Source organism: Macrobrachium nipponense, chromosome 26 (assembly GCF_015104395.2).
Source record: "Macrobrachium nipponense isolate FS-2020 chromosome 26, ASM1510439v2, whole genome shotgun sequence".
NCBI classification, from domain to species: domain Eukaryota; kingdom Metazoa; phylum Arthropoda; class Malacostraca; order Decapoda; family Palaemonidae; genus Macrobrachium; species Macrobrachium nipponense.
The window spans coordinates 46,404,020-46,430,026 of NC_087215.1; the positions used below are offsets into that span (position 1 = coordinate 46,404,020).

The 26,007-nt window shown below is 37.8% G+C and overlaps 1 protein-coding gene across 3 annotated transcripts in view; it reads right to left on the minus strand.

Moving 5' to 3' along the window:
• Positions 1-983: 983 nt before the first annotated feature.
• Positions 984-26,007, minus strand: part of LOC135200253 (divergent protein kinase domain 1C-like) — a 53,765-nt gene continuing 28,741 nt past the window's right edge. Inside the window, exons 2-5 of one of the 3 annotated variants that reach the window (XR_010311232.1) lie at positions 22,717-22,941; positions 11,972-12,916; positions 5,876-6,035; positions 984-5,286 (exon numbers count right to left, since the gene is read on the minus strand). Coding sequence is in view for 1 of the 3 variants with exons in the window: in XM_064228724.1 (XP_064084794.1) it covers positions 12,092-12,916; positions 22,717-22,941 (1,050 nt within the window). In the remaining 2 variants the exon portion in view is untranslated. Of the gene's footprint in view, positions 12,917-22,716; positions 22,942-26,007 lie in introns of all 3 variants that reach the window. The other 2 variants (XR_010311231.1, XM_064228724.1) reach the window with 2 other exon arrangements.

Genomic DNA, 26,007 nt, shown 5'->3' on the forward strand with positions numbered 1-26,007 from the left:
AGTAGGTAGATATATATGTAATATTACAATGTATAGTATAATGACTATTCATGGAAGATTTAGTATATAATCTCCATTGCATAATTGTTTTTCACATTACCATGTATAAAACCTGCTCAGTAAAGCATAAAACCTGCTCAGTAAAGTAAAAAATCAACTTACACAATCATATCTGTATTAAACTGATATTTACATCATTAATAAAATAGTTTGTATAAAAACTGTATTTATAATGAATTATAAAAACTGAATTTTACCCACTTCAAAATGGAGGCAGATCTTCTCCCTTAAAAAATGTTCAGTGGTGTTACAGCTATTGAATTATTTCAGTTACACTTTATGCATGCATGCCAGCTTACAGATACAATAGAAACATTTCTTTTATAATCATGGAAGCAAAGTAATCACCTGTCCTACTATCAGTGAATAAATTACTACATGAAGCTAGAACATTTTAGAATCTGCACCTTCAATCACTTCTTGCAGCTATATGGTTTGTTCCATTAAGATGTAAAAATGAATGAAATCCAGCAAGTTCAAATGGCAATGTTCAATATATGTACAAGAAATACTTATCTAGTCATTCTGAATGGTCATTCTGAATGGTGTTTGCAGATTTAACAATACACCATGAACAAAGAGCAAAATAATATTTCAGGATATGTAACATTAGTTTTGAATCAACCTTATCAATGCAGTCCGACCTCTTAATACCAGCACCCTTAGGACCAGGCCACAGATGGACCACAGAAAATTGCTCTATATAAATCTCCCTAAAAAAATGCCCTACATCACCAGTCTTGCCAGCTCATTTCAAACACTACTCTATAGTGCTGTGATATCAAAAGTAGAGCAAAGCTCATGAATAATCAGTTAAATTTTGATCTCACCTTAATTGTTTTTAAAAACCTAAAAATCTGCTGCTTTTGTTTCTTTAAACTGTATATGAGAGAGAGAGAGAGAGAGAGAGAGAGAGAAGAGAGAGAGAGAGAGAGAGAGAGAGAGAGAGAGAGAGAGACTTTTGGCTTGGACAGGTTATAACACTGACAGATATCCATTTGCAAAAGTCAAATAATACAGTTGTATTAAGAATAATGATAATTTAGTAAACATTGTTTTGATAGAGTAACTGTCGTTAGTCCTACAAGGAGTTACTCTCATAGGTCCATTAGAGACTCCATAAGATAGACCAATAATATCAAAGAATTCTTTTAGTCTGTCTCGGCCAGTGTATTGCATGTTGACACTGATAGAATATAGGACTCAAGCCAAGAGGGTTCTTTCTCTTGTCTACAGCAACTTCCTCGATTCCATAACTATCATCAACCAGCAAGATAGTGGCAACAGTGCATTTTACGTAGGTCGCCATTGTGTAGACCATGTACCTGTGCAAGACCCAGTCTTCATTACTCTCTGGTTTATGCAAGCGTCAACACACGACATAATGTCATCTGTTGATAAGTGCTCATAGATCTTATTTCGGTTATTATGGAAGACCCAAAACTCAGTAGCAAGCAAAGTACATAGTTTTAAGTCACAGTGAAAAGTTTTAGAAACTTTCTAGCTGGTAGTTTATTTCATGAAAAGTTGGGAGATGGCAATCTCCCACAAGACAAAAATTAGTTTGGTTGGTTGTTTATGGTACTCTCGAGGTAGCCAACAAATGAAGTGGCACTTGTCCACAATTGGTCTCTCGATGTAATAGAAGACTCTCTATCAAGGGAAACAACAACCTCAACAGAGTGAAGGTTAGATAATCACACTACTAAATTACTTGCCAGCATGCTTCCACTAACTTCCAGATTTCAGTCTTGAACAAGCTTCTAACCTTTAAAGAAGCCAGTTACTGAAATACAGTATTCCCCCTGTATTCGTGAGGATGTGTAACCAAACCACCCGCAAAAAGTTGAAACCCCTATAAAAACACTTAAAACTGCCTATTTTATTAGTTATGACTCAAGAAAAACCTACTAAAAATTTTTATACCTGGTTTTTTAAGTTTGATCACAAAAAGTTCCTTTTATGATTAAATTGCTAAGAAGAAAAAAAAGAATTTGTGGACCAATAGGCGAATTTCCCCCTGAATAATGGAGGTACATGTTCCCGAGAGAAATCCGTGAATACGTGAGTCCACGAATACGGGGAATTGACGGTAGCCCTAAATTGTTCAAACAGGCATTAGTTCCTATTACTTCAACAACAGGCGAAAAACTCTATTCCATTATTGTCCGTTGTCCTATCCCAGACAGTAGGAGGGAAAGTTATCTACGCATCCTCCTCTCTGAGCAGAGACCTTCATATGTGGATCTTTTAAATCTTGTCTGTCGTGAAAATTACCCACCCAACATTGCTAGGTACCTAGTGCAGAAACCATGGACATATCTATTTGACAAATATTACCAGCCCATATGGAAAGTATGGTTAGATTACGTCCATGCTGAGAGCCCAGGTGGGAACTCTGTTGAAGACAAATGCCTTTCTGTTACAACAGTCAAGGCATGCAAAGCAACACCAACGGAACCGTTGCCTTATGGATTTCGTATTGATTCTAATATAGAAATTGTTACTTCTCCAGTCTTTTGCATTACAAAGACCAGCTCCTCCAAGGCTTCCAATTACTTGGTCCCTGATAAGGTGCCTCAGCTTCTGTCAGCCCCTCAGTTCAGTGGGCCCAATACAACCATGACTCATAAGCTGCAAAAGGCAATGCTCTTGACTACTTTGGCATCAGGAGTTCATATTAGTAAACCGGACTCTTTTAGACGGAGACGCTACATCACTAAAACAGCTTGTACCCTGGCCCCTACAAGAGGTGAGAATAAATTCAGTGGCCCTAATTAAAAAGGCAGACCCACACTCCTTTCCTAACTCATATGGCATTAGGAAAGCAAGCACATCATAGGCTTTCTTCAAAAATGTTTCTTACAAAGAAGTCTCTGAGTCTACAGTGTGGTCATCAGAGACAGTATGGTTAGTCCTGACCCCATAGATGTTAAAGTGGAAAACCAGGGGTCTTCTTGATGTGGTGGGTACGCTAAGATATCACTGGGAAAGGTGCAACAATACTGCGATGAAACCCAGCATATTTAGGTATATCATTGTAGAACTACATCCTAAAAAACATAAATTCATGTTTAGTTTCATGTTTTTCGTTTCCAAACCCTTAAGGGTATCTGGAATAAAGAATGTTTTAAAACTTGTGGCTTGCTCTTGGACCAAAAATTTTATCTGGGTTGTTGGGATTGAATTTATGAGTTTAACCCATTTCGTCACCTGTCTACTTTTTTGGTAAGCTTCTTTGAGAATGAACCGTGGCTACACTATAAAAAAAAAATAGGTTTTAATGTAGGAAAAACCTATTTTTGGTAGCTACTGTGAGTCCTCAGACAAACCCACTTTCCCTGACAAAAAGGCATGGGATTTAGTGAATAATTATTCTGCATAGACCTAAAAGAGAGTTATGAAGGCCGGGTCTTGTGCAGATACGCGACTGACACAATGGCGACCTACATAAGATGTACTCTTGCCACAATCTTGTAAGTTGACAATAGGAATGGAACCGAGGTATAGTTGCTGTAGACGAGAGAAAGAGCCTTTTTGTCAACATGCAATATATTGGCCAAGAATGACTACAAGAGAGGTCTTCAATATTAGTTGCTCTATCTTATGGAGCCTCTATTGGACCCATGAGAGTAACTCCTTTGAGGACTCACAGCGGCTACCAAAAATAGGTTTTTCCTATGCCAAACCTGTTTTTTTACGTACTGTATGCAATTATATTTTATACATTGTTGCCACATCGATTTATAAATTATGAACATAGTAAACATGTGCCATTTATATTCTGCCAAGAGTTGCTACAATATCAGATGTTGCTTTTGGCTCTTCCAGAACATTTTGTGGCCTGCACATTATTCACTTCTGCCTCAGCTACAACCATAAATTTAGTGGCAAACTTTTTTAACACTTCCCTCTCCGTTGAGTGAAAGATGAATAGATTTATTTTATTCTTATTTATGGAAGTCACCATTAAAATTGAGCAAATTTTTAACAAGACGACAACTGTAACGCAACCCTTAATATACATGTTGTGGTAACTGATATTGGCACGACAACTGTAACGTAACCCTTAATAAACATGTTATGGTAACTGACATCGGCAAACAGCTGTTTATGTCAGTACTTTGTTTATGCCTGTGTTTTGCATGCAGTACTAGTAAATGGTTGTTAATTATAAGAAATAGTGATGAATTCTTACACAAGTCACAATGTTGGTAAGATTGATTTAGTGTATGAAGATTTGCATTCAACCTAATGACCTTTGGCTTCTAAACATATTTATAGTTAAACGCTAATTCAGATATAATATGCATTATCAATGGTATCTATCGAAACCGAGACAGGCATAGAAAGCCTAACAAAGTGTAATCTACTAAAAAAACATCTCACACTATATAATACACAATGTATATGATGAAATCATGTTTTTGGACAAAATTTCAATGATCACATGATACACAAGATTGGATGATACCCAAGTATATACATAAATTACGGTACTTCTGTATCCTCTGTATGTAAACTATATATTTTTAGTTTCAAAGAATGTTTTCATTGGAAATAAACTGTTGCTTGTGTATTTACGGAACAGCTTCAGCGCCTAAATCCAAAAACTGAAACGTGGTGACTCCTTGGTAGATGCTAAAGACTAATGGTGGCTGATTAAAAAATATCCCGGATCAAGGAGTTCCCAGACCACAGAAAGCCAGATTTTTTAGATCAGAGTGTATTATTAACAGCTAGTTTTTCTCTAGTATCCAACTGCAAGACAATAAAATTTCTACATTGTCTTCATGGAGTTTTTTGATGATTTGCTCTGAATTTTTCTGTTTAACAGTAAATATTATTCCAGACAGAACACACTTATCATGATAAATATATATATTTGAATAGTGGGGTTGATAACCTTAGCTCTTGCCGGTTAGAGACAGGTGCAATCGCTAGATTCCTCATAGATGCTGAGATCAAAAACAAATAGAAAACAAGCAGTATGCATAAATGAGGTCGTTGATGCATTCCAGAGACATGAGTTAATCACAGCAAAAGTTACCAAGCTACATTGTATGCGTGTATCCGTACATCGGTTAGTGGGCATTAGTGGGCATACATTCGATATATGTGAGTCACAGAAAGTGAGTTATAATCTCTTATATGAGAACTAAAGGTTTACTCCCTGATATTGTTTGATTGTGTGTGGAACACCCCACAGAAGAGGCGTTCGGAGGTCTGTCGGAAAAGGTAAAAGTGAAGTGACATTAAGTTCAGTTCTAGAGAAAGGGGAGTGCTATGTGGCACACATTTTATTGATGAACTTTAATGTTTACTTGTCTGATAACTATCTTCTCATTTTCAGATGGATTCAAAGTCACCATATAGAAAAATGGGGTTTCTCTAGACTTGTACTGACTTTTGATAAACTATGAATTCTTGGACAGAAAGAGATAAGAGGGGTACTTACTTAAATAAGATTTTGGGAAGGATATGATAGTTTAACATTTTTTTTTTTGAGACATTTCTTAACTCATTTATTCCATTTTCATCTTTCTTAAGCTATTTTTGGGAAATAAATGTATATTTTTGTAGTAGCGGGAGTTTGAATTTGCCTAGAGTTTGCTATTTGATTTTCCGCTAACTTCAGGGGTGGCATTCAACCATGAAATGTAGGTCATGTTACCAAGTTAGGAGCTCTCTCCAATTGTTTAAACGAGTGTCATTTTGACCTTGTAAGATATGTTAACCATATTTTTGACAATTTTTTTTTGTTCTTTCACTGTGCAAACTACATGTAAAATTTAAAATAATTAGAGATACAAACCTTTACCTCCACATAGGCTTAGTGCCCAACTTGAGTACTAAACTGTTGCTAAAGCATGCATTGTGGTAGAGGTGTGACAATCAAGACTCTTCTCACTTGGAAGAACCCACTCTTCAATGTCAAGCACTGATATTTCTATGACTCAGAGATGTTCACTAACCTGAGGAGATAGGATAAGGGCACTCCAAGTTGGAAGCTTTTTATTCAGTAATATGTAAAATAAAAGTTTATCAAATTGGAAAAGAGATCCCCTCTACTTGGATTATTTCTTGTAAAAGCCTTGTGATTTACAGTAAACATGAACTGTAGTGTGTGTAAAATCTCTGTAGCCAGAGCATAAAGGAAGTTTTAAGTAGATATATCATTCAAAAAATGTTTAGGCCAAGATAACTAGCTGTGAGTATACACCATTTTGGGCTTTGATTTGAGGTATACAACAGACATCCTAAGCTCAATAGGGAGAGAGGAAAGTCTGAAACATAGCAAATTTTTAAAACCTGAAGTTATGTGAGCTGTAACAGCCATTCAAACTTATTGACAAGGTAGTCAACTACCAACAGGTGGAGGAAGCCCCACCCACCTGTCGGTCACTCATTTTGCCTTCCAGCCCAGATACCAGATTGTGGGGTGACTCAGGTGTAAAGAACTTCAGGTTTCTATGTTAGGAAAAATACAAATTACATTTAAAATGTGCTATTTGTTCCTACACAAATACAAACCTTTGTTCTTTACATAAGAGACTTACTGATTGGTGGGAGGAATTTGGGTAATCTCTGAACTGACTGGTAGGTTTGCCCCACCTGGGGTGTTACCTTCCTGGTCCATTAGGAGCAGAGAAATGAACCCGGCAGCTTTAACGTACCACTCAGATGAGATGTATTAGATGCTAGAGTTTTGGCCCATTAAGTACAGTCAAACACTGCTATTAGCAGTCTCACAATTCATGGACTCACCAATTCTCAGGTTTTTCTGTGGAACATACGTAATCGCTGTCAACTTGATGCCCATTCTTGACGTTAGCAACGTCAATGGGATTTACAGCACCGTAACTTGATGTATCGGTGCTTTAAGGCACTGTAAAATGCCCCTTTACCAATGCTGAAAATTGCCATAAGTTTCAACTGCAAAAGTCAGGCAGAGAATCATGAGAAACATCTTGACTCGACAGAGGCCAGGAGCAAAGTGGAGTGCAGAACGACAAGTGGGCGGGCTTCCCCTGCCTGTCAGTAGTTGACCACCTTGTCAATAAGTTTAAATGGCCATTCCAGCTTGAGTCACAAGCTAAATCCTTTGTAAAGAACAAAGGTTTGTATTTATGTAGGAAAAATCGTAGCTCACATAAATGTGAACTTTCAGCAGTCCGCATTAGCATAGTGCTTTAACCACACATCACAAGGAGTGATGATGGGACCTGTCATACTTACTTACCAAGTTAACTTGACTAAAAATAGTAGGATGTTGAGGCTGAGCATCAAAACTAAACTTGTAACTGTCAGGACATTAGACATACCTGTATCCTTCCATATGTAGGAACCCTCCTAATGAATTCAATATATTTGTTCCTACATAATATACAAGCCCCTGGTCCTTTACAATAGGAATTGCTTACCACGAAGCTGGAACACGGCTGTTGAAACTCTTGAACAAGGTGGTTAGACAGTAACTACCATCTGGTAGGTGGGGAGACCCACCTGCCTTGATGTAAACATTCCACTTTGCTTTCAACCATCATGCAAAGCAAAGTGTTTTTGTGAGCTCTTTAAACTTGATTTTCCCAGTGGGATCTTTTGTTAATATATTGAATACAGTAAACCCCCCGTATTTGCGGGGGATGCATCACAGACCCACTGTGAATAGCTAAAATCCACGAATACTTAAGAGCCCCTCTAAAAATGCTTTTAAATGCCTAATTTGATAGTTCAAACACAAGAATAACCCTCCAAAAATGCTTATAACTGAATATCATCACAAACTGTGCATTTAGTCATGAAATGATATGAAAATACAGTATAATTTGAGTATTTCTCAAAGAAAAATAACGCAAATAGGCGAATTTCCTGCAAATAATGGGTAGATATGGTCCAAAGAGAAATCTGCTAACAGGCGAGTCCGAGAATCTTGAGAACGCGAATATGGGGGGGGGGAGCCGACTGTATACAGTTATTTATTAATTAATATACAAATCCATGATTTGTGATAGTTTTACAGGCTGCTTTCCCCAGCATGTGTGTCTTGGGGTCCGTAGCCAAGGGTTTAAATAGTGACCCTTATCACATTCATATGCCCTTTGATAAGGGCACGGAAGTATGTTTGTTATGATTATTTTTTAGATGTTCCTCTTGCTCTGTTGGAATTTTGCCAGGAGGAACACTAAGGAGCATTTGCCTTTAGTTTATCTCTCCTGGTATTCTTCCTTATAGTGTTTTCTCCTTCCGGACTTATATCTCCATCGCCCTCTTTGCTCGCTTATCGCGCGAGGAGCGGAGTGTTGTGACAATTTAGTGACTTATTCTCAAGTCTTCTCTTATGTTGGAGGGCAGTGCCTTTCGGAATGAGAAAAATACAATTTACTTTTAAAATTTATGATTTTATATCTATTTACTTACCTAGTAGTACATAGCTATTACTAGTTTCATATGTTCGGCAGTTAAAATTTTTGAAATCTGCGGGTCGTGCCAGAAGTAGAGGCGGGATGGATCTGGTGTTTTGGTAGGGTAGGAGAGAGCTCTCTCTCTTTTAGGAATTTAAGGATTGTAAGTCTTGCTGTAGTGTTGTTCAAAGACTCAAGCTGGACTAAAATGGAACCGAGAAACATGAACAGGTGGGTAGCTTGAATGATTGTTGTGTGTAGAAAAAATTAGGCTAGGAAATTATTCAGGCTCGTCTCCTGGGTATTTTGTGGAGAAATCGTGCCCGTTGAAAAGGAGAGCTGTGAGTGTGTGTCAGTCTTCTTCTGTGCTGTGTAAGAAAGCAAGAGAGCAATCTTCTTGTATCCACTGGGATAGTCCGGAGCACTTTTCATCGGACAGCCTTTCTTTAGGAGATTTTTCACAGCTGCTGAAGTGCCAGGCTTCATGTAAGGGCACTTCATCATCTACTGATAAGAAGCTTTCTTCTAAGGATCGTAATCCTCCTTCTAATCAAGTAATGTCGGATCTTCCTTTAGAAGTAGACGTCTGCCAGTAACGGTTTGTACAGCAGCACCGCAACTTCCAGTGGCTCACCGTTGTTGATGTACCATGGGAATCCCAGGTGGTGGACACTTCTCTGGCATCTGAGCTCCCAGTTTTGCTGTCAGTGGAACTGGCACCAAAGCGTTCATTGGCGCCCACTCCCTAGCAAGTTCAGCAGGTGCAAGTGTCTGCTAGTATGAGAGTTCAGACAGCTCAAATTTAAGACATGTCAACGACTTTGGATCCTACCCAGAAGAAGTTGGAGAGTATATTGAAGCTTCTTAATAAGCTGCTGTCATCTCCTGAAGATTCCCCAGATTTGGCTTTATCTCTGGTTTCCTCTGAGGAAGAAGAGGAAACGGACACTCCTCCGACAGCCTATGCCTAGTTAATGAGATTTCTGCTGGCAACATTTCCCAGTTTTTCTCTCCCATCAGCGCCTACCTCACCAGCTTCTTCCTTTTTAATGGAAACTCATTCTGTGAACTATTCAAGACTGCTTAAATTAGTACCTTCTTCTTTGGCGAAAAAGGCCTATGGCGGGATTGAAGAATGGCTGCCAATGAAGAGGAAATAAGATAAAGCTGCCTTCAGTTTCCCTCCTACTAGGATTTTTATTCTAAGTACCACTCCTAGGCCACAATAGAAGTCCCCTCTTAGGGAGTATCTGCCTCCTCAAAGGGGGAATTCTCTGGGCAACCTTTAATGCTGCCAAATAATGTTTTTGGCTACTGAGTTAGCTTACTCAGTGAAAAATACTTTTAAAGTATTTGAGGTGATGAGTTTTCTAGATTGGTCAGTGTTCCCACAGAATTTCTCTGCAGACTGGTTGGGAGTTCTTTCCTGCTATACATGATGGGAAGTTAAGTATATCTTGGATTAGACAGACCACTGAGCTCATTATACAGCTCTTCTAGGGCTGGCCCGAAGCATTAGATATTTTTACGTGGCTAGGAACCAATTGGTTACCTAGTGACAGGACCTACAGCTTATTGTGGGATCCAAACCACATTATTTCGAGAAATTTATTCCTAATCACCAGAAATAAACTCCTCTGATTCCACGTTGGTACAGTGAGAAATCAAACTTGGACTACCAAATCAGTAGGCGAGCACATAACCCACTCGTGCAATGAGGAACTATATATGATGGGAGTCCTTAACCCTTTGTGGATGGGTAAAAATATAAATATGCAGTTCCTCAGGCTGGGTACACTTTGAGGTCAGCCAATCTACGAAAAAATAACACATCAATGGAAAGAGGAAGATATGCAAATGCACATGATGAAAGAAAAAAAAATTCTAAAACGTTTTCCCTACCTTCCACGAGAAGTTGAAAATGACTATACTATTTAAAAACCCTTGTGGGGCTTCTTTTACAAGACAATCGTAAATTTTACCAACTTAACAATGTTTTTTCTAATAAATAATTTTATATTTGTCAAATTATAATTACAGCTCACATATCAAAACAGATAAGAAATAAAATCAGTAACAAATTCTTAGCAAATTAGTTGAAAAATATTTACATAAATTTACCAAGAATGAAGATTCAGTCACTTTTTTTTATTTGTAAATATTTTTTCTAATATTTATTTGCACTTTTCTTTGCAAAATTACATTTACAACCAACATACTATCGTAAAAGTCAAGAACAAAAACCAACAGCAACCCCTTGGTACATTCAAGAGCAAATTTACAAAAAGATGTCATGCGAGACAGAGATGCAATATATTCTCCTTTGAAGTCAGAAGCAGAACTGAAGTCCTGAGATGCTAGATTCATGATTTTTGCCAGTGTTAAAGTTATTAGTGAATTTATCGGCTACTGAAGTATTGAAGTATTGGCATCTCTTTCCAGCCCGATTCTTTCCAAATCAATGGCGCTTAATATTGCTTCCCCACAGCATCCATCCATCCACCACCCCAAACCTGTTATTACTACTGACAAGCTATCTGTCCATTAAGGGTTAAGAAACGAGATCTTTGGCATTCTTTCATGTCCAAAGGAGTAACACCAACTCAAAGATCATCCAACTTTTTTCTCCTTTGTATCATGCGCATCAGTTTCCACCGGAGACAGTGCTAGGTACTGCATCTCAATTACAGAAAAAGAATACTCAGGATCTTTTGTCTTACTGCATCTCACTTACAGAAAAAGAATACACAGGATCTTTTGTCTCAGTCTTCTAGGCTCCCAAAGGAGCCGTCTGTGTTCAGTGCCTGATTAACACAGATGCATCAGTTTCAGAATTGCAGACATAGAATGAGTTTTAGTCCAAGGGCTAACGACAGTTCACTCCCAAAGGTATCAAGAAATCTTCCACTAGACTCAACTAAGAAATGAGGACAAAGTCCTCCGTATGCAAGTAAGTGCAAGATTACTTCAATTTTGGGAGCAATGGGAAAAGTGGTGCAGACTCCTGGATTATAAATGTCCCAAGGGAAGATGAGTAAACTTTGGTTAAACAAATACTTAGCTTCAAACTAACAACTGAATCACTAATATTAAAATGTTGCAATCCAACATTATGTTAGCAAATGAATGAAAAAACTGCTAAAACCCAAGTACCATACAATCTGAAGCAGTGAAAAGTATAAGCACTTGACAGATGATGCAAAGCTACCCTAGCAGGTAATGACATACTAACCACTACTTTAAATTATTTTAGCAGCAATTCTTCATTCAGCTCGTCCACTTTCACTACATATTTATGTTCAAGTAAAAATACAAGGGTTGTTCATTTGTATGAACACATTTTTCAGTAAATATACTTCAGCTAAAATTCTCACTTAGTTGTACATCCAAATCACCAGTGGTTACCAGCTGTGAGATGTAACTATCCTGAAATCACAGCTGAAGCCAACAATGCTTATTGCAACACAAACTGCTATTACAAAATACAGTAGTACTTATTTACTTACCGATGTTAAAAGTTTGAGCAATAAGACCCCTACAAAGATCTTGTGTCCTCCATTAGCTGCACATTTAAACATCATCTTTGGTGTGTTGCTTGTTAATTAATGAATGTTTCTCTGCACAAACTAATACATCAGAAGACTAGCAGCCTTTTTAATGACCTCAGCAATACCATCAACTGTCATTCCCCGATTTGTTCTGCATAGTTCTAGAGCCTCTAACAATTCCTCATTTGCTTCATGAGATACAAGTAAGCCATAAAGTGATATCAAACCATCAGTGTTCCCAAGAAAAATTTTATCACATATCACTTGCAAATTAGTATTTGTGCGTTCCAACCCACATTTAGCCGTTTTATGGTGGCACTTTCCTTTACAATCAAAATAAGAACAGTCTTCATTATCTGTACATGCTGGTGTGTGTTCCAATGTCTTTATTAAAACACTGTCTGTTAGAATGGAGTCAAGATCTAAAAAACTGACTTTATTTTCATCACTCCAACCAAAGTGATCATGTTTAACATCACACAAATGTAAAGGCTCTGTCCACACAGAGTCTAGTCGTCCTACATACTTGACAATATCCAAAGCTTTCCAGAGCCTTTCCCGCCATGAGAAGTCAAAAGGTCTCATGGCATTTTTTGTTAAGGGCTGGAAGTATTCCATGGAATAATAAATTCCACAGGTTCCAAGAACTTTTGGGAAGATGTTGTACTCTTCGAAGAGGAGTGATGTCAGGAATTCATGGTCTTGGGTAAGCAACCAAAAATTTCTGTGGTTAACCATCGACTCTATATCACCTTGATAGACATTGCTATGATCAGTTAACCTAGATAATATGTCTTGATTAACTTCCCCATCAATGAAATTTCCAACATATATATTAACCATATGCATAAATTCATCTTTTGATGGGATATATGGATTTGCTGCTTTTGTGTTCCAATATTCCTGAGGAAGAAAAGTAAAAGGTCAATTTACAAGGTCTTCAATTTTGCATAAAAATTTTGAAACTAATTATGATGTACTTTAAATATATCTTTCAAGATTAATCTTAACAGGGGAACTTCCTACAAATGGAAAATGAAATCTAAAAATGTGAATTAGGATGTTACCTTAATACTAAATCTAAACTGGAATGAAATATATTATTTCACTTATCACTAACAATATTACTCTGTAGTATAAGAGAACTTTGAAGTACCTCTTCATAAATGTAAACAAAGCACTGAACAGTAATCTCTCTAAGAAAGGGAGTGGGTAAATCTAAGAAAAATGGAACTGGGTGAGTGGCAACCTTAGCATATATACATATGTAAAAACACACTGAGAGAATAAAACCTACTGAATCCATGGAAGAGAGATCAATATAGCTCTAATTAGTAAATAAACCCCAAACCATGAGGTATTTTTAAAAAACAAAATTAGTTTTTTCATACACACCAATTACTTATAATTAGCCAACATATGGGTCTTCAAATACTCCACACACTCAATTTTAGATTTGCAGAATCTGTCTGAGAGCTCCTAGGTTCAAGAAGTCATATCTGAATGCAAAAACCCAGCTAAATACAGTAAATTTAAGATGTCTGTACTGTAATTCCACTGGGTACTTCATGAAAAGACTGCATTGGCCGGATCAAATGTAGTCAATTTTTTAAAGTCATTTTTATTGTTGCTAACATACAAACCTGAAGTTCTTTACACAGGACTTAGCTTCCAAATACAGGCAGACCCCAGTTATCATCGGTGGGGGGTTCCACTCTTGGAGGGGTGCTGATAAGTGAAAACCGCTATTAACCAAAACTCAGTGATTTATGGCGCCAAGTTTTGGTTAATGACGCTTCTGTTGGGTATGTTATGGAACCATAACTCTATTATTGGCACCTTATGGCGCTGATAACCAAAACTTGGACCTTTATGGCGCTATAAACCTGCCATAAAACTGGATCACTGTTAACCACTTCCACCGTTAACCGGGGACTGCCTGTACGAGATGGAACGTCGTTTAACTTTTGGGCAAGGTTATTAACTACTGATGGGCAGGGGGAAGCCCCACCCACCCATCTACTGCACTTCACTTTGTCTCTCAGCTCAGATATCAGAAGGAGAGGTGGCTGAGGTGGGACATCAATGTCAAGAACTTGAGGTTTTCATGTTGGGGAAAATACAAATGATGTACTTTAAGAATTTGCTATTTGTTCCTAAATAAATATAAACCTTCATTCTTTACACAGGAGACTTATCCATAGGCGGGGGTTGTCTGGATAAATCTATGAACTGACTGGCTGGTTCTACCCACCTGGGAATACCTTCCTGGTCTGAAAGAGCTGAGGAATGAAATAAGCACCTCCAGCTTGGCAGGCATATGGATTGTTGAATCTGCTAGACTTCTGGCTATAAAGTAATGAGTTCATTTCATTAACGTTGATGAAGGCTTGAAGGAAACAAAAGTGTAGGAAACAAATTGAAACTTGCTATTAAAGGGGAACTTCTGGTTGCATTTTAACTGTTCTATATGTAGTATTATTCTATTGAAGTACCCTTGGTAAAAAAAAAATTTTTGAAAGGGCGTTTTCTTGTTTTACCACCAATTTAATATTGCACCATGGGCGCCACCATTTATGTGTGGCTCATCTGTTATGTATGATGTCATGGCACGGTAGGCTCAGACAGGCGAAACTATTCCAAGGGCACAGCATCTTCAGATAATATCCTTTTTGGTTTGTATTTGTCAGCTGAAAATATATGATTGAAATGGTTAATAAAGAAGTAGCCTGAAGTATGCCTAGTTAGGCATATACAGCCCTAAATTGTAAAACCCCATTAATTAAACTAGTTAAAAAGGACTAAGTGAAGGCGCTCATCAATTCATGGACACACACACACACTCATTTAGAAAACTGCTGTTCACCCGACACCATGCACATGACAATTGACAAGAATAAATTTCAATTCAAATGCATACAAGTGGAGGCCCAATAGTATAGATAGCAGTAGATAGCCACCCTATCTTCGTCAGTACCGTGGTCTGTTCAGAGGGAAATTAAGTTCACAAAACATATTATATAAATAAATTTCATAGCCATACCTAATACCCTGCTCCAAATGTCATCTTTAAAATCTGTTGGCAAGAAATGGTCCAAACAGACAATGCTTTGCATCGTAGGTTGAAAGGTTTTGATGTTGATATCCTCCCTTCAAAGAGCCATCAGCCAGCGACTTGATTTCTCTTTATTTGACTGAATCCTGTGGAATGATATGCCTTTTGGACACATGCCAGAAGTACTGGCACAACCAAACGCCATACAAGTTGGCATAATTGACGCTATTTGAATGACAATTGACCTAAAACCGGAGGACATTACCAAGGCTGAATACAATACAATACTATGCAGGCTTCGCTGTGCTTGTTATTGAGGCAAACTGCTTCACTATGTCATTGGTACTAATCTGCCAGATGGCAGCATAGTCGAATCCTGGATAAATGACGCACTCCACTGAAGTACCTCGGCGCTAATTTGAAATTAAATTGTAAAAAAATTGAATTACGTACAGATTCGAGTAATGGCTCATTTTTTAGCTTATTAACCCTTAAACACCGAAGGGGTATATTAAAAATCATCTTCCGTGTGCGGAGGATGCGTACCAGACCCCCCCGTGAATAGTTAGAACCTGCGAATGTTTGGAACCCCTATAAAAATGCCAAAAACAGCCTATTTTGTTAGTTAAAACTCAAGAAAAACCCACTAAAAATTGTCATACTTGGTTTTTTTAATAGATTTATCACAAAAAGTGCATTTATGATGAAATTCATAAAAAAAACAGGAATTTGTGGTTATTTATCATAGAAAAATACAGCGAATGCGCGAACTTTCCGCGAATAATGCGGGGAAATGTTCCTGAGAGAAATCAGCAAACGTGTGAGTCTGCGAATCTGGAAAACGCAAATACGGGGGGTCCACTGTAATAATATTAATATTACTGTAATTACAAAATTCATATTATGTGATAGTATTTTAAAGAAATACCAGATATGTTCAAAGAACGATAGACGGAAATAACATCTCTCCCATATGTAGGAAGTGCAATAAGAAAAATGAAACCATAAACCACATAGCAAGCGAATGCCCGGCACTTGCACAGAACCAGTACAAAAAGAGGCATGATTCAGTGGCAAAAGCCCTCCACTGGAGCCTGTGCAAGAAACATCAGCTACCTTGCAGTAATAAGTGGTACGAGCACCAACTTGAGGGAGTGATAGAAAACGATCAGGCAAAGATCCTCTGGGACTATGGTATCAGAACGGATAGGGTGATACGTGCAAACAGACCAGATGTGACGTTGATTGACAAAGTCAAGACGAAAGTATCACTCATTGATGTCGCAATACCATGGGACACCAGAGTTGAAGAGAAAGAGAGGGAAATAATGGATAAGTATCAAGATCTGAAAATAGAAATAAGAAGGATATGGGATATGCCAGTGGAAATCGTACCCATAATCATAGGAGCACTAGGCACGATCCCAAGATCCCTGAAAAGGAATCTAGAAAAACTAGAGGCTGAAGTAGCTCCAGGACTAATGCAGAAGAGTGTGATCCTAGAAACGGCACACATAGTAAGAAAAGTGATGGACTCCTAAGGAGGCAGGATGCAACCCGGAACCCCACACTATAAATACCACCCAGTCGAATTGGAGGACTGTGATAGAGCAAAAAAAAAAAATAATAATAATAATAATAAAACTGTAATTACAAAATTCGTATGTGGTAGTATTTTAAAAGATAAAAATTACCTTTCCATTTCACTTACGTAAGGATAACTCCTGTCTCTTACTGTGATGAGAGAATTTTTAAGGTAGATGCATGTGCTTAATAATATTTTCAAATAATAATAATAATAATAATAATATAACTAACTTCAAATGAAAATTCTTCCCTTCGTCTTTTTCTGCATCAATTTCCCTACCTTCTCGTAACTCCAGTGACGCTCGGAGCTGGGAAGCTGTGTAACAGTGCCATACAATGGTCAACGAATTTAATGGTTTTTATGCAAAATCTCTCTCTCTCTCTCTCTCTCTTACTGAGGAGATTCTTTTTATGGTACATGCATGTAATAAGTTTATTATTAATATTTTCCAATAATAATACTATATGTGTAATAATAATACTATAAATGTAATTACAAAATTCATATGTGAGTATTTTAAAAACAATAATCTTTCCATTTCACTCTTATAAATACTGTAAGGACAAAATTCTCTCTCTCTCGACTGCAAGTGTTAGAAGTATGTATGTATGTACGTACGTATATACCTTTAAGGGTACTAATGTTTAGGATTACTACTTTGAAATTATACGTATTGATACAGTCTCTAAGATTAATATATTAATATGGTAATAATTTAAGATAAATTTGATGTAAGATGTTACATAAGGTTTACATATGGTGTTTCTCTCTCTCTCTCTCTCTCTCTCTCTCTCTCTCTCTCTCTCTCTCTCTCTCTCTCTCTCTCTCTCAGCAAAAGAATTGATATACAGACAAACATAATTGTTCAGTCCTCTCTTTCTCCCTTCTCTGGAATAGATACAGTGGTACCTCGAGATACGAAATTAATCTGTTCCGAGGCGCCCTTTGTATCATGAGTTTTTCGTATCTTGAACCGCATTTTACATGTAAAATGGCTAATCCGTTCCAAGCCCTCCGAAAACACCCCAGTAAATTTCATAATAAAGCTAAATTGACCTATAAACAATGAAATACTACAACAATTTGGACCATACAATACCTAACTTAATACGTACTGCTAATTACCTGTAAATAAAGTGTATTAGTGTACATGGTATACAAGAAATACTGTACGTATGTAGTAAAATGTGGAAGCTTACCTTTTGAGTGAGGCTATCTCCGAAAGTGGTGACAGAGGAGGAGGACAAACGGCAGATACGTACACTTAACTTTACGAAACACATAAAAAAATGTCAGTAAAACAAACTAAAGTTTACAAACACATTAACAAAACTGTAACACTTAACTTTACAAAAAACTTAAAACTAAATTTTTATTTTCTTTTTTTGTTTTTTAAATTTTTTTTTTACTTTTTTATACTTTACGTATTTTACAAAGTTTCAGTTTCTTCACCACCGAATGGATGCCAGTCCATTTACGGAATTTTTCGAACCACCGATGAGAAGCCTTGAACTCTGGGGTTGCCGTCGATGTCCCCTCTCCTCCGTCGTCTTCGGCTTGGGCAATCAAATCGCCGAAAATAGCGCTGGCCTTCTGGCAGATTGCCGTCTCGGTTATTGTATCGCCATCTACGTATTTTACAAAGTTTCAGTTTCTTCACCACCGAATGGATGCCAGTCCATTTACGGAATTTTTCGAACCACCGATGAGAAGCCTTGAACTCTGGGGTTGCCGTCGATGTCCCCTCTCCGTCGTCTTCGGCTTGGGCAATCAAATCGCCGAAAATAGCGCTGGCCTTCTGGCAGATTGCCGTCTCGGTTATTGTATCGCCATCGATTTCTTTGTCCTTAATCCATAGAACAAGCAGCCTTTCCATTTCATCATGCACATAGCTCCTCTTGTTGGACAAAATAGTTACACCCTTGGAAGGTGTAGCTGCTTTGATGGCTTCCTTCTGCTTAAGGATGGTGCCTATCGTCGACAAATTTCGGCCATATTCCTTAGCGATCACACTCAACCGTAAGCCAGCTTCATACTTTTTTATTATCTCCATTTTTGTCTGCATAGAAAGCATTCTCTTCTTTCTGTGAACTTCAGCAACTTTCTTGGGACCCATGACTATACTGTACGTAATTAAGTAATGTAGTACGTATACTAATTAGGTTCTCACACAACACGATAAAGTAGCACAACGAAATCACTAACACAAATTTACGTTAACAAACAAAATCGTATATGTGAACGAACGAATTCCACGTGCGTACGATAACAATAACACTGGTAAGAAGCAATGGCTGAAGAAGAACGCTGCTATGTACTAGTACATAGATGCATGATGGGAGGGATGCTGACCAATAGGAGAGAAGGATCTCATGGCGGTGACTAGCATCAGGAACCAATGGGAGAGCGGGAGGATGGTGGCAAGTCTGCTCGGTTATCAGCGCGCGAGTTTCAAAATTGGTATCAGTAGTCCGTGCAAATCTCGGACTACAGCAACAACCTTTCGTATCTTGAGCAATTTTCATATGTAGAGCCATAAAATTTTTCGTATTTGCTTTCGTATCTCGAGATTTTCGTAAGTTGAACCTTTTGTATCTCGAGGTACCACTGTATGTGTATTTATGGGGCGGGGGGGTTGTAAGTGTTGCCTATAGAAGTTCCTTTCAATCTATTGATATCATAAGGAGTTATTCTCTCTCTCTCTCTCTCTCTCTCTCTCTCTCTCTCTCTCTCTCTCTCTCTATTATTGGCTGTTTATATATTGCTAATGGTAAAATGTTTAAGATGACTGTGGAATGATATTAATAATACCAATTCAATGGTATCTTTGAAGTAAGATGATACTTTAAGTATACATTTGGTATTTGAACTCTCAAGATAGGCAGATATGGGCATTTTTAGAGGGGAGTTCTAACTATTCGCAGGTTTGCGCTATTTGCGTGGTCCCTGGTACACATCCCCCGCGAATACAGGGGGAACACTGCATTGCTATTGATGTAAACAGCAATAATATTAATTCATTTAAGAAAAAACTATAGCAAATTAGTAATTTTTTAATTTATAAATTAAAAAAATTATGTAAGAATGAAGGAAATCCCAGTCTTCTCTCCCTAACTCCAGGTACTAAAACTGTCAAATATATCAAGTAATGTGACAGGAGGGGAGGAGCTGTTTTGTTGTTGCCATTCAGTGTTCATGTAATCTCTCTCTCTCTCTCTCTTACTGAGATGAGAGAATTTTTATAGTATATGTAATATATTTTTATTAATCCTTTCAAATAATATAACAAAGGGATTTTGACGAAGGCAAAATCTATTTCTGGGGAGAGACCTGTGTCGCCCGGTGAAAAGATCCTGCTATCCACTTTTCTAGTATAAATAGTTTCTAAATATACCAGAGAAAAAAGCTAGCATGGTATGCAGAGGTTACTACCCTCGCGCGAGCACCCAAAGGACGTCGGGTATAAAGTTCAGGCCATGTGGAAGCCACCATTCACAGGTCTCCTGCCATTTAGAGATTTCCTTTTCAAGAACCCTCATATGTGGTGAGCCGACCCAGCGGCAACACCTTCACCGCCTCCATACTACTACTGCTAATACCCGACCCGAGCGACATCTGCAATCCTGACTGTTTTTAGATACCTTTTATGGCTTGGATAGGTGTAAGGGAAGGGAAGCCAATCAGAAGGGTCGGGTTCACCGGGCGACACAGGTCTCTCCCCCGAAATAGATTTTTCCTTCGTCAAAATCCCTTTTCTATGTCGATTTGTGTTCACCGGTGAAAATCTACCAGAGAATACCCATCCAAGCCTAATGAATAACAAGTAAACTTAAGGAGAAGTAATGAAAACTGAGGTTCATTTAAACATAAGTTTACTTACTTAAAATATTACAGTAGAACTAATTAAACTTAAACTTACTTATCTAATACTTATTCTAAGACTTAACCTATGACTTAGAATTAGAGATAACTTAAGGATAACATACAACTAACAAGGTATCCTGTAAGGAATTTATTACATTTCAGCAATATGTACAGTCCGGTCTATAAAAAAACCATCCGGAACCAATATTTTATGTACAAAATTAGGGGCAGGATGATGCCCAGGTGATGGGGTGAACGGCATTTTTCTAACCGTGTGAGTGTCTGTCCATGAATTGATGAGGGCCTTCACTTAGTCCTTTTTAACTAGTTTAATTAATGGGGTTTTAGAATTTAGGGCTATATATACCTAACTAGGCATACTTCAGGCTTACATCTTTATTTACCATTTCAATCATATATTTTCAGCTGACAAATACAAACCAAAAAGGATATTACCTGAAGATGCTCTTCCCTCGGAATAGTTCCACCTGTCTGAGCCTACCGCTACATGACGTCACGCATAACTGATGAGCCACACAAAATGGCGGCGCCCATAGTGCAATAGAAAATTGGTCGTAAAAAATAAGAAAACACACCTTTCAAAAAACTTTTTTCACCAGGGGTACTTAAATAGAATAAAACTACATATAAAACAGCTAAAATGCAACCATAAGTTCCCCTTTAATTTACTGGGTAGTATACTGTACTGTAGTAGTTATACTTGTTTTTCAAGCAATCTGTGTAGTAGTAGCTATCCTATGGCGCCCGGTCAACCATTGGTAGTATGTCTGCATTGGAAGTAGGCCACATTTTTTATTTTATACAGTATACTTATTTAAAAATAACATATATACATCTGATATTTATTTAAATCTGACTTATTTAATTGTAATTTGTGTACTGTTTTGTATAATAAGGCAAGGTTAGGGTAGTAATGGGTGGTCAGGAACAGATTAATTCATTTTCATTTATTTCTTATGGAAAATATTGATTCAGATCTCGAAAAAATTGAATTTCGATGCCTCTTTTAGAACGGATTATCGTTGAGGTCCGGGGCTCTACTGTACAGGCAGTCCCCGGGCTATGACAGGTTCGGCTTACAACATTCTGAGGTTAAGGCTCCTTTCAATTATATTCATCGGAAATTATTTCCCGGGTTACGACGCCTACAACGCTGATGTGGCAAAAGAAATATGACACCAAAAATGCAAAATAATCAATATTTGAAGGTTTTTTTTTTTTATAAAAAATGCAATAAGAATGCAGTTTACATAGTTCTGAATGCATTCAATGCATTAAAAGTAAGGTTTTCTTAGGATTTTTGACAATGTTCCGGCTTACGACGATTTTCGGCTTACGATGCGTCTCAAGAACGGAACCCCCGTCATAACCTGGGGACTGCCTGTATTCTCAATATTATTACTATTATTACCATTTTTCTGAATACTATTTTACTATTATTTTGAATACTATCTTTTATACTACTTCAACAACTGTATGGATATTGCCAATTAATCATTTTTTTATCATCTCGTGTATCTAGAACGTGTATGTTACTGGCTATACTTTGTATTTTCTATGTATATGGCCTTGAGCTGAAAATAAAATTTATATTTATTATTATTATTTATTATTATTATTATTCTTATTATTATTATTATTATTATTAGTTATTATTATTATTATTATTATTATTGCTATTTTATTATTATTATTATTATTATCATTTATTTTGGTAAAAGACTCTTTTAGACTTATACTGTTAAAGATAATGGCAGAATTAAGCAAATTTATTTTATATATGGCTTATCTATTTTTCTTATACGTAATCCGCTTTTCTGGCTCAGAAACATCACTAAGCCAGAAAGGCGGATTATAAGAAAAATATAAAAACAATATATAAAATCAATTCACTTAATTCTGCCATTCTCTTTAACAGTATTATTATTATTATTACAACAACCTTGTCTGGAAGTTAAACCGCCATTCCAGCTTGTGTTCACTAGCTAGATCCTTTGTAAAGAACGAAGGTTTGCACTTGTGTAGGAACAAATAGATATTCATTAAAAGCTGAAATGAAGTAGATGGAGATGATCACTTACTTTGTCAAGAGCTCAAAAAACTGATGACATGAGGACTGAACCTAAGATTTTGATGATCATATGACATGCAATCAATTAAAGCTATGTCTGTTACCTCCTCAGTCTCTCCTAGGGCTTCTTCACGTTCTTCTGCATTTATAGCAGACTTAACAACTTTTATATTGCCTTGGTTTAGTACAAAAACTGTTGGTTTGTTAAGATGAAATGCCTTACATTCTAGTTTTGTTGTTATATCTTCCTCACACAAATCATGGCATAAATCTTCTACCTTTATGCTTCTACTATATGATACTATTCCTTCCTTCTTCACATCAGCACACTGTAAAGAAAAACAAGACTGAAAATATAAAAGTTCTAGTTTAACAAAATAGTACATACTATAGCAAATTTTAAAAGTACATAATTTGTATTTTTCCTAACATACAAACCTTACGTTCTTGGCAAATTATTTACCTTAAGAACAAAGCTGGAATGACCATTCAAACTTTGCGAAAAGGCAGTACACTACTGATAGGCAGGGGTAAACTCTGCCCACCTCTTGGTATGCACTAACTTTGCCTTCTGGCTCAGGTGGGAGAGTGAGGGGTGACTGAGGTGGGCCATTCACATAGACAACTTCTGATTTGTGTTAGGAAAAAAAAACTTTGAAAGTAATTTGTATCTTTCCTAACATACAAACCTGAAGTTCTTTACATGGGATACTAGGAATTTAGCATAGGTACAACTATGCCCAGAACTGATGCTACATGACTGCATAGGAGTTTGTTCAAAATTCACTCATTGGCAACTAACATGCTCCATATTTACCTATTATTTCAATGCCAAAATGTCATTTTATATAAGTAACTTACCCAGTAACTAGTTATCTAACAATTTTTGCCTGGGCAGCTTGAAAATTGAAAAATTTGCAGGTAACAATCCACAGATTTAGTGCAAGTGACCAGTCCCGCCCACCAATGGGCATACCAAGAACTACTATAGCTGACCCAAATGAAAGTGGCACGAGAGAGGTCTCAGGTCGATGCATACTATCAACATAAAAAATTTCGGGCATCACACCTTAAAGACTGCCCAAGGAAGATACAAGTGAACAATCTGACCTGCTTAATACCTGTGGATTAACTGATTTAGCGTATCATATGAAAACAAAATACTAATCCTGTTCTTGTCTGAGAGGGATTGATATCTAAATCTTAACCTTTTACCTCTTTTAGTTATTTCCTTTCTTTATAGTTTTAGTTCTCTTTGTGCTGGAATTATTTGCAATCCTTATAAAGCTTTCTGTTGAGTCATTAATGTGATGTAGGATTTTTTGGAAACACTGCTGCAGTTACATGTGAGTGGGATTGTCTACACCTGGGCAGTAGTCAGTCAGTTGTTGTGGAGGTAGGGTGTTGTGCCCTGGGACTCTGGTTGAGAGTTTGTGGCGAGGGATCTTTCCCTTTATTTTCCTCGTTGGTTGGTGAGTTGGATATTGAAGGTCATCCATTATAGTCTGAGGGAGCTTGCAAAGTGAGTTGAGCAGTCTGAAGGAACTTGCAAGGTGAGTTTAACTACAAGCTATCTAGGACTATTCCAAGAAAATATGGCATCTAAAATTACAATGGACATGATTAAGCCGTTCACCGGCGAAGGAGACATTGTATCATGGTTGAAGAAGGTAACCTTATGGCTAAGCTACAGAATATATCCAACTTAGCCAGTTTTATTCCATTGTATCTGGAGGGTGATGCTCTAGCACATTATTTGGAGATGAGTGATGAAGACCAAGAAAATGCAGTGAAAATTCAAGAAAAACTTAAAGTAGCATTTACCGATGATGCATTCTCTGCTTTTGGAAAACTGGTTCAGATGACGGGAAGTGGACAGGAGAACCAGCTGATGTGTATGCCAATGAGATTAGGAGGTTGGCCAGTTTAGCTAAGTTTGATAAGGTTGCTTTAGAAAATGTGGTGAAACTAACTTTTGTCAATGGTTTCCCAGATAATGTTAGTGTTGGTTTACAGCAAGTGGCAAATGTGATGATGATGGCAATGAGTGAATTGCTCAATCATGCTAGGATTTTGTCATCTAAACAGAAAGGCGGTGTGGTAGCTGTGATTGTTAGGAAGAATGGAGAAGGTGGTGGTGGTGGTGGGAAACCAGAGAATAGGACTAGGCCTATCCAATTTAAGGGTCAATGTTTCCGATGTGGTGGCCCTCACATGATAAAAGACTGTAAAGAGACACAGGTGAGATGTTTTAGGTGTAATATAATTGGTCATATGCCAGTCATTGTCAAGAACAGGTTGCGGAAAACTAGTAAGGGGTGACTGCTGTGCCGGTAGCCGCCCTTGTGATGATAGAAAGGCACACCTTGATACATTGCCTATAATTGATGTTTGGATTGGTAATGAGCCTGCAAAAGGACTTGTGGATACAGGCTGCTCTACATCGGTGGTACATTCCAGATATGTGCCCCAATGTAGAGGTGAGGTGTATATCAGTGCTTTTGATGGGAGTCATATTAAGTGTAAAGTTGCAGATTGGTTGAAGATAGGTGTGAACGGTGAATGTCTAACCGTGAGGGCTGTGGTGTTAGATCAGCTGGTTAATGGTGTTGATGTGGTGTTAGGAGTCAATGTCTTTGACCACTTGGGAGGTGTCACAGTGACCCAAGGCAAGGTATGTTTTGGTGCCTTTGGTGTTGCTTCTGTTAGTCAAGAAATTGAGCACAGACTTAGTGGCGAGAGTGATGGTGGTTGTCCAACAGTTGTTATTGAAGACCCAGACTTTCATGAAGTATTTGATGGACAGAAATGGACAGTCAGGTGGTTTTTGAAAAACAATGAACCTGTGACATTGACAAAGGGTTGCGCAAAATCAACACCTCTACCAAGAGATGCGGAAGCTACCGACTGATTCAAGGCTTCTTGCAGCAGCAAAACACCGCTAGAGCTGCGCAGACCTAGTGCTTCACAACCTTGATTCAACAACCTGGATTGAACTGAACTAATATCCAAGGGAGATTTTCCCCAAACATGTGAAGAGGACGCATCCCCTGTGCGAACGTCCACCGCCGCTGAACACGAAACATCCAAATGTACAAATGTAACCGTCCTTGCTGAGCAACCATCTGACCCGACAAAGTCTGGAAACCTGGAAGATCTGCTACCAAACCTGACACTGAAACCAGCAGAAGACGAAGGGATACCCAAAGAAGTAACCTGCGGAGGCAGGAAAGACATCAACACCTCATCCACATGGGAAAAACCTGCGGAACACGACACAGCTGCATTAGAAGCAAAAGTACTCTCATAAGGGAAAACCAAAGGAGAAGGCATGAGACCCCCCTGAGGCAGGGCTGCCGAATGTTCTGAGACTGAAGCAGAAACCCCTGAATCAG